This window comes from Leopardus geoffroyi, chromosome B1 (assembly GCF_018350155.1).
Source record: "Leopardus geoffroyi isolate Oge1 chromosome B1, O.geoffroyi_Oge1_pat1.0, whole genome shotgun sequence".
Taxonomy (NCBI): domain Eukaryota; kingdom Metazoa; phylum Chordata; class Mammalia; order Carnivora; family Felidae; genus Leopardus; species Leopardus geoffroyi.
In genome coordinates, this window is record NC_059327.1 from 351,038 (window position 1) to 363,934 (window position 12,897).

Sequence of the window (12,897 nt, forward strand, 5' to 3'; positions counted from 1 at the left end):
TAACTGCCAACCTACAAGGTCAGTCCCCACATCCAGGGTTTTTGGGAAGCTTCTGTCCCCCGCAGCTGCTGCCTTACTCCCCGTCGTCTCCACATACCCACGAACCCCCAGCAACACGCTAGCTGGCCCTCCTGCCACTGTAACTGCCCCTTCCCACAGTTATGCTGTCCAGTCTCGGGTGGGTCTTTAATGGAAGCAAATGCCTATCCCTGTGGTGCCTGAAACCTGCAGCTCAGGGTCCCTACCCTCAGCACAGGTGCCCTGGGCGGCCAGGACCCAGCATTCACCCAACCCCCTTGGTTTACATGGAGCCATTTGTGCATTTGGGCGCTGGGCCATTCATTTCAGAAGTGCTTACTGAGCTCATTCATTCATTCATTCAGGAAGTACTAACAGCCCATCCATTCATTCATTTGTTGAGGAAGTGCTTACAGAGCTCATTCATTCATTTATTCCTTTGTTCAGGAAGTGTTTACTAAGTTTATTCATTCATTCAGGAAGTGCTTACTGAGTTCATTCATCATTTGCTTAGGAAGTACTTACTGAGCTCACTCATTCACTCATTTGTTCAGGAAGTACTTACTGAGCACACTCATTCATTCACGTGTTCAGGAAGTACTTACTAAGCTCATTCATTCATTCATTCATTCATTCAGAAAGTGCTTACTGAGCACACTTATTCATTCATTCGTTCTTTCAGGAAATGCTTACTGAGCACAGGAAGCCTGCCTGGTAGAAGGATTCAGACAGGAATCCGGTGGTGACGATGCAGAAGGCAGCCGTGTGTGATGGAGGGAGCACGCCATCAGGGGAGGTGGCGCCTGGGGTGGAGGTGCTAATCCAGCCTTGCTGGCTCCGGCCTGGGCAATTTCTGTGATCAGTAAAGCCAGACCATGTCTCCTGTAGAAGCATCACAGGCATAAGGATGAAGCTGTGCCCCAGCAGTCACCCTGTGCCAGCTGGCACCGAGCATGCAGCTCCCCAAAGAAACGGGGGGCTCCTTCCCACCGAGATGCAACCCAACTAGAGCCTGAGGTTCTAAGATGCCAGAGGACCTCGTCGGCACTGAGAAGGCTGAAGGTATGACTGGAGAGACACGTGCACACAGGTGTATGAACACACACACACACAGACACACATGTGCACACACGCATAGATACACACATGTACACGCAGATACACGCGTGCACACACACGAACACAAAGAGACATGTGCGCACCCATGCAGAGATATACACACGCACAGACATACATGTGCACACAACGTGGATATGCACGTACAGAAGACACACGTGTGTGCACAGTGGAGATACACATGCACACACGCATGCACAGACACACGTGCGCACACACAGAGGCACACATACATGGACACACATGTTCACACACGGATACATGTGTACACACATGTGCGCACACACACGTGCAGAGATACACACAGACACACACGCGGAGATACACAGACACACATGTGCAAAGAGATACACACACAGACACACACATGCACACAGAGACTCATATGTGTACATACATGCAGAGATACACACATGCACACAGGTAGACACACACATGTACATGCACGAGCACAGACACACATGCGCACAGACTCACATGTGCACACACAGACATGCACACATAGACGCCCCATCCCAGTCCTGCTGGTCTAGGAACGCTATCCTCAGCACCCAGGCCACAGAGAGCTCCACGGTGAGGGGTAGGTTATGCTGACCACAGAGCCCTCCCACAGAGTCATGGATACAGGGATGAGGACAAGAGCTCGGTCATCTGGAACTGAGGCCACCACAGTTCAGATCTCATCCAAGGAGAGTCCTTGGAGGACAAGGATCTTGTGGCTCGCACTCCTGGCTCCTGAGCGAGGCGCGCCCTGAGAAGACCAGTCATGGCGGGAACAAATTCTTATTAAGAAGCAACTGGAGGGCCGCCCGGGTGGTTCAGTTGGTTAAACACCCAACTTCGGCTCAGGTTGTGATCTTGTGGTTCACGACTTGGAGCCCCGTGTCAAGCTCTCTGCTGACGACTCAGAGCCTGGAGTCTGCTTTGGATTCTGTGTCTCCCTGTCTCTCTGTTCCTCCTTGGCTGGTGCTCTGTCTCTCAAACGTTAAAAAAAAAAAAAAAGCAATGGACCATCTGCATCACACACGCACTCCCCAACCTGGCAGTCGGCCTCATGAACACAGGAGGCAGGTGCAGGCAGAGACAGGTCAGGGCCAGGTTCAGGATCCCAACCAACGTACAAGCGCGTGCAGGTGGGAAGCCAGGGCCACGGGCACTCACTCACTTAATCCTGATAACATGAGAGGCTGAGATGACCGTTTCATCTTGATGAGACATTTTAGGATTAACAAAAATTAACTGAAGGGTGGGGTGCTGGATGAGAGACAGGTGCGCTGCTGGGGGACAGGCACTCTGCCATGGTCTTGACTTGCATCCATTCCTTTAATCCTCTCCACCTACAACTCACTTGTGAGTACAGGAGCAGGGAGGGACAGGGGCGTCCACGGTGCGGTCGTGAGCGGCAGGGAGTGAGGGACAGGAGCTGAGTGTGTTCCTCCCGGTCCAAAATGGACAGCACACTCTCACCAGGCTGCCCTGCCCCAACACGTAAGCACCCCCTGTCCTGGGGGCCAGGGGAGCTCACCTCCCGTAAGACGCGGGCCAAAGCCCGCACAGCCTCACGCAGTATGAGCTGGGAGGGGTGAGGACGGGGCGCTCTAGACTCTCGGGAGGCGCCATCGTCACCGCACACACTCCAAGCAGCAAAGCCGTACCCGGGACAGTGCAGCAGTGAGGTGCTCTGCAGATGGACGAGGCGCCTCCTGAGATACTGCGCACCTGCTACAAGAAGCTGTCTGGAACGGTACGAACAGGCACCTGTCAGGCAGGTGGCGGAACACTCACCCTGCTCCCTCATCTGAAGGGTTAACCGTGCAGCTGCTGAGGGGCGGCGCTGTGTGACATGGGGACCCAGCTCGCCCGCCGCACACCTCTTCCCCGGGGAAGCCGGCCCTCAGGGCAGCTACTACCCGATCCCCGATCCGCCGGGACCCTCCCGGCTTCCAAGTGCTGTCCTGCTGCCTCCGGCTTCCTCCAACACCGGCTCCCGTGAGCACGGCCACCCCACCTGACTTAGCACTTTGTTCCCTGCTGGGTGTGCGCCCGCCCTCCCCAAGCAGGGAGGAAGCCACTCCAGCCACCACATAGGATGTGCGGGCCTCCGTGCGGTTCACGTCAGTCATGGAGGGCTGTGCATTTCATGTCTGTCTGCTCACTCACAGAGGCATGCGGAGTCTGGCCCTGGAGATGTCTGCTCGTACTGCTCACACATTTTCCCACATAAAATAGAGCATATTAAATAAAAAAAAAATTACTCAAGTAGTATTGTTGCAAAGGCAAAGCATCGTCCCCCTGAATGCCGCAGAGTTCTGCGACATGCTGTTTGAGGGGAAATTAGGGCATCAGGGGGATACACAGCCCAGTGGCAGCAACCTTTCAGAGAAGAACCCTAGGACCACCGCTTCAGACAGACTGCCAGCCCGCCCGTGTCACGTGCCAGAGCTGAGTACCTTTCTCCTGGGATGTGTCCTCATCAGCAACCGTGACCCTAGCCCAGGGAACAGCTTGGAACCTCCCTAGAAGCAAAGCACTTGCTTCCCTGCTGTGTCCCCAGTGCCTGAACGAGATGCCACACACACTCAGCAGACTCAATACGCATTTGCCGTGCGAGCCAGTGTTAAGAGTTCTGCGTGAAGTTGACTTGATGCAGCCACTGTGGGAAGCAGTGTCTCTGAAGGGCAGCTGGACGGCGAGAGAGCAGGGATGCCAGCGCAAGTCTGCACCGGCCCCGGCCTTCTCCATGCACCACACACTTCCCAAACCGTATGCTTCCACAATTTACAAGTGCTTAGACGTTTTTCCAACTATAATCTCCCGTAAGTGTTTCTGGAAGAGGGAGTGTTATCCCAGAGACATGCTCTTCAGTGATCTCGTTAAAAAGACTCAAGAAAGCTAATATTTTGTTTCCCACTTACATTTAATACATACTAATCCACCCTTCCAACCGCAACGTCTTAAACAACCTAACTTTGTTTGACAATTTTATCACCGATCCAATGGGAAAAGGAGGTCTTTTCAGAGAAGACTCCTGACTGCGGAAAACAATGAAGGGTTTCTTCAGTGAGCTGAGTAAGGCCTCTACGATTGACTAGGCACAGGAGAGGACCATGATTTCTTGCAGAGGGAACAGCATTCAATGTGAGGCTTGGAAGGGTCACAAACACACACGGGGTGAGAAGGTATGAAGAGAAGGGGTAGACGCATAGCAGAAGAGGAAGGACTCCTGTGTGAGGGAGAAGAAACCCTCAGGGCTTATCAGCCAACCGCGAAGAACCACAATGGCCACCTGGGTTGGGACTGCTCCCAAGAACCTCAATTTAACCTGCAGATTCTCTAGTCCTACTTATGGTGTGTGTGTGTGTGTGTGTGTGTGTGTGTGTGTGTGTGTGTGCGTGCGTGTGTAAAAACAGTGCTTTGAGTACTCATTAAGATGTTTTAATGTTCCTTTTGCAGCCTAACATCTGACTGGTTAGAAATTAAGTCATCTTAACCTGTGATGATCTGTTTTTAGAGCTCACTACGGGGAAGTCAAAACTCAGCAGGATGCGGTGCAGTAGGGAGGCACCAGCATGGTGTTTTCCCATAAAGGAAGCCACAGAGAAGGGAACTCTAGTACTCTCCATATTCTGCCTTTTTGAGAAATTAGTTTCCTTTGCTTACTTTAAGCAAGCACCTATTAACCATAATGGACACTTGACTTTTCATTTCAAAGGGCAAAACCACAATCAGCCATTCTAAACTTAGAAAAGAAGAAAAAAATAACCACAGCCTGAACCAGTCCAAGCAACATAAGAAATGTCTCAAAAACCTTCACTTTTACCTGAAGCCATAAAACTTCTAGAGGAAAACACAGGGAAAGAACTTCTCAGTGACGGCCCTGGTGATTTTTTTGAAATGACACCTGATGCGCATGCGACAAAAGCCAAAATCAACAAGTGCGAACCCCCTAATTACAAAGTGGGTAGAGGGGGCGCCTGGGTGGCGCAGTCGGTTAAGCGTCCGACTTCAGCCAGGTCACGATCTCGCGGTCCGTGAGTTCGAGCCCCGCGTCGGGCTCTGGGCTGATGGCTCAGAGCCTGGAGCCTGTTTCCGATTCTGTGTCTCCCTCTCTCTCTGCCCCTCCCCCGTTCATGCTCTGTCTCTCTTTGTCCCAAAAATAAATAAACGTTGAAAAAAAAAAAATTAAAAAAAAAAAAAAAAAAAGAAAGTGGGTAGAGGATCTGAATAGAAATTTTTCTATAGAAGACATAAAGATGGTCAAAGGACACATGAAGAGATGTTCAATACCACTGTTTACCAAGTGCTAATCCAAACCAGTGAGAGACCTGTTAGAACAGCAGTGATCAAAAAGGCAAAGAATAACAAATAGTAGGACGTGGAGGACAGGGAACCCTGTGCACTGTTGGCGGGAATGTAAGTTGGTGCAGCCACTACAGAACGCGGATTCCCCAAAATATTAAGAACAGAACTACCCTATGATCCAGCAACTCCACTTCCGAATATTTATTCAGAGGAAATGAAATCTGGAGCTCGAAGAGGTATCTGCATCCCCACGTTCATTTCAGTGCTATTTACAAGAGCCAAGGCATGGAACAGCCTAAGAGTCCCTCCAGGATGGATGAATCAAGATGATGTGGTGTATACACGCAATGGTATATTCAGCCATGAAGAAAGAAGGAAATCTTGCCATTTGCAACCACATAGGTTGACCCTCAGAGCCTTGCCCTAAACGAAATAAGTCAAACAATGACAAATACCACATGATCTCACTTATCTGCTGCGTCTAAAAAAACCCCTAGACTGCCGGGTACAGAGAACAGGCTGGTGGTTACCAGAGAAGGGGAGGTGGTTACTGGGATTGGGAGAAGCCGGTCAGAAGGTACGATCTTGCAGTTCTAGTCCTGTAGGACTAGTAACTCCCAGAAAGTCGCGTCCGGCACGGCGACCAGAGTTTACAATGCTCTGTGGTAGAGCTGAAAGTTGCTAAGAGAGGAAATCCTACAAGTTCTCATCACAAGGAAACTACGTGAGGTGCTAACTTACGGGGACCATTGGCAGCGTCCACACACGTTACATCACTGTGCTGCCCACGTGGAACAGGTACTGGGTTGAATGGCAATCATATCTCATAAAAACTGGGGATAAACAAAACCTTCCCTTTTGTCATTTGAATGCTGAGGATTAAGTGGTAATGAGAAGATACAGTTTCTAAGACTCCAAAATGTTAACCAATACATTTGTATTGCGCCCCTTGAGTGCTGGTTGAAAATATTATCAGTTAACAAAGTCTGGGTACAAGGTAGAGTATTATGTCCATTTTACAGGTGAAGAAAATGAGGCTCAAAAAGGCTTCTGACCTGTTCCCAGGGAGGAATTCCAGTTATCAAGCAGACTGCTCAGTATGAGCCGCGGGTCCCTGCATCGGCTTTCGGAAGTGTCCACTGCCCCATCTCCACCCTGCAATCCCACAGTCACTCAGGGAAATGTGCTCCTTCCTCGCTCCTTTGGGGTCCCACAGGCCTCCTTGCCTCTGCCCAGTGCCCCTGGACACCCAGGGCTGCGATGAGGATCCCAGAGACACCGGGGACCCAAAGGGGGTGGGGGTGGGGGGGTCCTCCTGGCTCCTGGTGATCTTTCTGGCCCTCAGTGATCCCCGTTCTCCACCCCCACCCTCCCCAACACCTGTCAGGGTCTGGGGACCAGGTAGGAGGTGGGCCAGGGATCGAGCTAGAGGTAGGCTGGGGTCCCAGGTCTGGGTGGGAGGTGAACAGGGCTCTAGGGTCTGTGTGGTGGGTGGTCCCAATCCAGGAAGGAAATGGACAAGGCTCTGGGGTACAGCCGGGAGTGGGCTGGGGGTCTCGGAAGGAGGTGGCCAGGGCTCTGAGGTTCGGGAGGGCGGTGGCCAGGGCTCTGGGGTCCGGGAGGGAGGTGGACAGGGCTCTGGGGTCCGGGCGGGGGGTAGGCCGGGGGTTCGGGAGAGAGGTGGACAGGGAGGGCTATGGAGCCCGGGCGGAGAGTGGGCTGGGGGTCCCGGAAGGAGGTGGCCCGTGCTCTGGGTTCCCGGCGGTGGGTGGGCCGGGTGTCCGGGGTCTGGGTCCGAGAGCAGGAACTGGGAGGGCCGCGTCCCCTTCCCCACTACCCACCTGCGCCCCCCGCCCGCGCCCCCAGACCCCTACCCAACATACCGTGCCTTCTCAGCGCTGCCATGGCGATGCTGCGACCACAGCTCTATCCCGGCGCCAACAGCTTCAGGGCCAAAGTAGCGCTGCGACGCTTCCGGATTCCGACCCTCTATGCCCACCCACAACAATAGGCGTGCCCAATCGGGATCCAGGGTCTTTCCCGCTGGATGCCAATCAGCGGAGTCCCGGCTGTGGATTGGTTTTTGCGGGTGCCGTGGGCGTGACCAAGGGCGCTAGTGCTTGGAGCATGCTCAGAGGGAAATGACTGACTACTGGGTGAGCCGGCTTCCCGGTTTTGGTGCCTTAGAAGAAAGTCAGAAGATGCAGGGAACTCCAGTCTCATATAAAGCCTATTAAACTATATCCTCTCCTTATTACCGTTTAACTATCAATATTCAAATGAAAAAATGGAAGTTTTTATTTTTTCCCAGTTTTATTAAAATATAATTGAAATACAACACTGTAAGTTTAAGGAGGTATTATGAGTAGGGGTTCAGGGGGAAGGGGCTACGGAAAGGGGGTCATGGGAAGGAGTTCATAGGGACGTGGTCATAGGAAGATAGCGGGAAGGGTCAGCAGGAGGGGGTCAAGGGGAGAGGAGACTCAGCGGGAGGGGCCCCTTGCTCCTGTGGCTCCGTGACCACTTAAGGTGTCACCTGGGGTTCTGTGGCCCCAAATCAGGGGTGCCAGTGCTGCAGGGGTGGGGGCAGTGCAGGGGTCCACTTAGCGACCACCCTGCACCCAGGTGTCCACAGGTACCCCAGCACTAGGGGTGTGAAGGCCAAGGGGAGGAAGAGAGCCCGCAGACTGATGTGGGGAAGACCCCTGCCCTCTGCTGTCCTCTTCCCCGCCAGTCCACTTCCCCCAGGTGGGTTTCTTCCCTGGGCACCCTGTCCAACCCCACTGCACCCTCTCTGCGGCCTGGATTTATTGTGTTCTCCTCTTCTTGAATTTACCTCTTTGGAAAATATATTCCCCAGAGTCTGTCAATGCAGGACACTGTTCAAGATGCTGAGAACATGTCGTGAATGGCCTGATGACAGCAGACAGGAGAGGATGAAGTGAGACACACAGCATGTCATATGTCACACGGACACAAGTGTGGGGAAGCGGATGGTCAGGAAGGTCGTGGGAGCCAGGCTAGAAGCAGGGCTTGGTGATAGCTGGGCAAAGATCACTCAGCAGAAGGGCAGCAATGTCCCTTGAGACTCTTGAGGGGGCAGAAGGACTGATGCCATCTGTCAGGAAAAAGGCCTCAGTGTTGGGACAAGACCCAGAGGGGATCCTACTACTTTGCGTTCTCCAGCGAGGGAGGAAAACCATCAGCCCGGGAGAGCAGAGGTGTGATATATGACATATATCTCACAGGGGGGCCTTGAGGAAGCAGGGAGACCAGTGTCAGCCATTGCAGTTAGAGGGACCTTGGTGGCCAGAGTCAGGGCGGCAGCATCTGGGCTCGCAGGAAGAAGTCCTCGGATTTCTGATCTATTTGACGACAGAGCAAGAGATTTTTGTGTTGACCAGTGTGGGCTCTGAAGAGGAGACTGACACATCTACACAATTTTGTTCGGGAAACTGGAAGGCTGCAGCTGCACTGAGGAGACGGGAAACATCCAAGAGGAGCACCCTTGGGTGGGGCCTGTGGGGTGGGACACGTGAGGTTGGACGCTCACGAGACACAGAAATGTAGGCATCAGTTAAACAGCTGAATAGGACTTTCGAGTTCAGGAGATGGTGGGTCTTGTCCAAACCCACACGGTGTCCAGCACCAGGAGAGAACCCTGATGGGGCTCACTATGACTCTGGGTGACGATGGTCAATGTGGGCTCATTGTTTTGACAGAGGCACCATCTGGTGGGGGTGTGGACAGTGGGGGGCTGTGGGGGGGGGCAGGCAGTACGTATGAAGTCTCTGTACCTTCCCCTCAATTTTGCTGTAAACCCGAAACTGCTCCAAGAAATAAAGTAAAACATGTTGGTGCAGGAGGAGGGGATGTGTGCAGGAATCATGTCCTCAATGAGGCTGCATCCTGAACTTTTCCTTCTCTTTGGCAACATCCCCACCGGACTTCAAGCCCACTCTGGACATGGTGGCTTTACAACAAAATCTCCCCAGAAACCAGAGTTTCCTCCTGTCCTAAGGTGATAATGTCTTTCACACCCAGACTTGAAAGAATTGATGACGATGTCAGCCTCCACTTTGCCACATGCAGCGTGTCTTCTGCCACCACCCTCGCTGCACCTGTTCCTATGTCACAGGACCCCAGGTCACCCATTTGCCCATGCAGCCTGACCACTCGGTGATCTCCCTGAAGTGCCATCGGCCCCCGTGCAGAGCCCAGCGTGGGATCATCGCTGAGCCTCTTCTCCTCTCTTTCTCCCCGCTATAACGTGCCCAGGAAAACCAGCCAAGGATGTTCTCCCTGCAGCATTTCTGGCCTTCCCTGCTTTCATGTCTCCACCATCTCTCACTGGAACCCCCCCGGGTATTTAGACCGAGCTCCCCAATTCCATGCGTTCTTCCTCACTCTCACCTCCGTCCGTCTCTTCTCAGTGCAGCCAAAATGTCTTTAAAACCCTCACTGCCACTCAAAACAGTGAAGGTAATCCATCACTTTTAGAAACCGAAGTACGAAATTGCATGATCCTATCAATAGATGCAGAAAGGACACTTGACGAAATCCAACATTCGGTCATGACATAAACTCTCATCAGACAAGCAACTAAGGGGAACTTCTTCAACTTCATAAAGAGCATCCATGGAAACCCTGCGGCTAAGGTCATGTTAACCCTATGGTTAAAGGTGTCCCTCCCAACACTCTCTCTCACACGGCACGGGACGGAGTCCTGGCTCATGCAGGAAGAAAAGGAAATAAAAGGTATACAGATTGGGAAGGCAGAGATAAAACTGCTTCATCCACAAATGTCATGACGGTCGATGGAGAGTATCTTTCCCCGCTCAAATGTGACCAGGGATACAGGATAAAATTCAGAGACCTTAAGAGGTTTTCTAAACCCCGGACTCACCCTCTTCCCACTTTCACACCACTCTTCCTCTGCTCACTTTGTCCCCCTCACTCTGACCGGTCAGAGCACCGACCCACCTGCCCTTCCCTCCACCTCCCTGCTCTTCCTCCTTCCTAGAGCCCCTTCCCTGCTCTGGTCCCAGGCTCTGGCACAAGCAGTCCTCTGGATTGTGGTTCTGCTGCACAGTCCCCAGCACTCACCTGCTGGCAGCCCAAACCCACTGCTCGGTCTTTCTAGAAGGCATAGGAGTTGCTCGGCCAGAGGAACCCGCACTAGGCCACTGGGGATGGAACTGTAGGACTGGGGGATGGAAAGCAGATGAGCACATGTCCAGCCCTCCAAGCCATGGTCAAGCAGTTCTGAGTCTGGGGGATGGAAATCAGATGAACACATGTCCAGCCCTCCAAGCCATGGTCAAGCAGTTCTGAGTCTGGGGGATGGAAATCAGATGAACACATGTCCAGCCCTCCAAGCCATGGTCAAGCAGTTCTGAGTCTGGGGGATGGAAATCAGATGAACACATGTCCAGCCCTCCAAGCCATGGTCAAGCAGTTCTGAGTCTGGGGGATGGAAATCAGATGAACACATGTGCAGCCCTCCAAGCCATGGTCAAGCAGTTCTGAGTCTGGGGGATGGAAATCAGATGAACACATGTCCAGCACTCCAAGCCATGGTCGAGCAGTTCTGAGGTGCACTCCAGAGAGTTCCCCCAGGGACCCCAGCCAGACTGAGCCCCAGACGTCTACAGGGATGGCCGGCTAGGTATCGTATCCTGTACACTTTCCCTTCCTCCCTGACGTGCTCTCTTCCAGCTTCCTGGACCAACCTCCCAAATAAACTACCTGCACCCCGGATCCATGTCTCAGGACCTGCTTGCGGGTGAACCCGGGGCAAAGTAACACTTGAACCCGACTGTGGCCTCCTCAAAGAGTTCTTCCCTGGCACCCCACGCTGTAGGAGCTGCCCTCTTTACCTTCTCCACCAACACCCCGCATCTGTCCTTCTGAGAAGTTGTAATTTGTAATGATATTACTGTTCAATTTTAAAAACTGACGCCCTCCCTGGACCGCAAGCTCCAAGGACCAGTGGCTGTTTCTGTGTTTGGCTCACGTACGGAGACATGACAGACACTCAGCACATTGTCGTTATTTTTGTTGTTGCTGTAGCATGAATGAATGAATACATGAATCTCGAAAAGAGGAACGGTTGGGGACAAATATGGAGAGGAGGGAAGGAAATTTTTTTTGTTAAAAAATTGATGTAGAATCTAGACTTCTGGTAGAGATTGGCACACAAGATTCATGGGTTTTGACTGCAGAGACAAATTGGAAGATGCTAGAAACACTGCAGAGAAATGCGACTGTGAACAGGTTTCTCTGATTCATCTTGTATCCACAACCCTTGGCAGTTGGAACTTTGCTGTCAAATAAAATGCAATGGATTAACAGGAGTGATCAGTTCTATGAAGAAGAACTCTTATGGAGACAGGGCTTTTGTTTAAAGGTCCTGGAATTTGTGGAAAAGGCTGGTTCATCCCTCTCCAAACATTTTTGATCACCTGCTTCCTATTCTGGTCCCTGTCCATTTTCCTATGAACCTTCATCTTGCCGGCCCCACTGTTCTGGCAGCTCAGACTTGCCGACAACCCAGGGGGAGATGTGGAGGGGTGTGTTCTTTCAGAAGCGTTACAAGGGGCCCCCCTGACCTGCTCCAGGCACATTACCGCAAGGGCGCAAAGGGGAGTAAGAACACTTGGCCTCCAGTTCCCAGCGGAGCAGAGAGGTCTTTGGCGGGTGACCCTCCTTGTCTGCCGGCCATCTGGTCTTGGAAAGGCATTCCCGCGTATTTAATGAAGGTTTATCGAAACACGGCCAATGTCGCTCAGTTGTCCAGATCGCTCAGGTTGTCGATGCAACTTGTGCTGAATTAATCCTTCCTCCTCCCTTGGCCGCTGTCTTCTCGGTGTTGCTGAGAGCAAACGCACGGAGGCGGCCAGACCCCACGGATGATGCTTGCCGCTCTGCGCCCAGGTTTCCTACTACAGAGAAGGCTGTTCCTGGGGCCGCCATGGTGCACCCCGTCTTCCCTGCGGACACCACGCACAGTTACTGCACAGGACAGTGCGCCCACGGAGGGAGGAGGCGGCTCGGCTTCGGGGCACCCCCAGCCGCAGGACGGACACAACGGCGACACACCCTTGCCAGCAGCTGGAGCACGCATGTTCTCCCGAGTCCTCCCAGGCTAGGGAGCATCTGGGTCCGGAGCCGACTTCACCTGGGCGCGCGTTCCTCCTCGGGACCCGGAGCGCGTGGTGCTGCTCGCCGGGGGCCGAGGCACGTGTGGGATCCGCGCGCTAACTTCGCGGCGCTCGGGGACTCTCCCGCGGGCGGCGCCGGAACCGCGGGACCGCCGGCCGAGCTCCTCGCGTCCGCAGCCCTCGCGGGCGCCCGGCGCAACAGGTGGCGTCCGGGGCGTGGCCTGCGCGCCGGCGGGCGGGGCGGGGCGGGGCGGGGCGGCCGGGGGCGCGGCGCGCGGGCCTGGGCTCCCCCGGGCGC

General features: G+C 53.5%; 1 protein-coding gene across 1 annotated transcript in view; it reads right to left on the reverse strand.

The window, feature by feature from the left end:
• The window catches only part of ERICH1 (glutamate rich 1), a 56,426-nt gene extending 49,002 nt beyond the window's left edge, over positions 1-7,424 (reverse strand). The window contains exon 1 of the mRNA XM_045451078.1: positions 7,320-7,424. Coding sequence (XP_045307034.1) covers positions 7,320-7,341 — 22 coding nt within the window. The 5' untranslated portion in view covers positions 7,342-7,424. The remainder of the gene's footprint in view (positions 1-7,319) is intronic.
• Between the last annotated feature and the right edge of the window lie 5,473 nt (positions 7,425-12,897).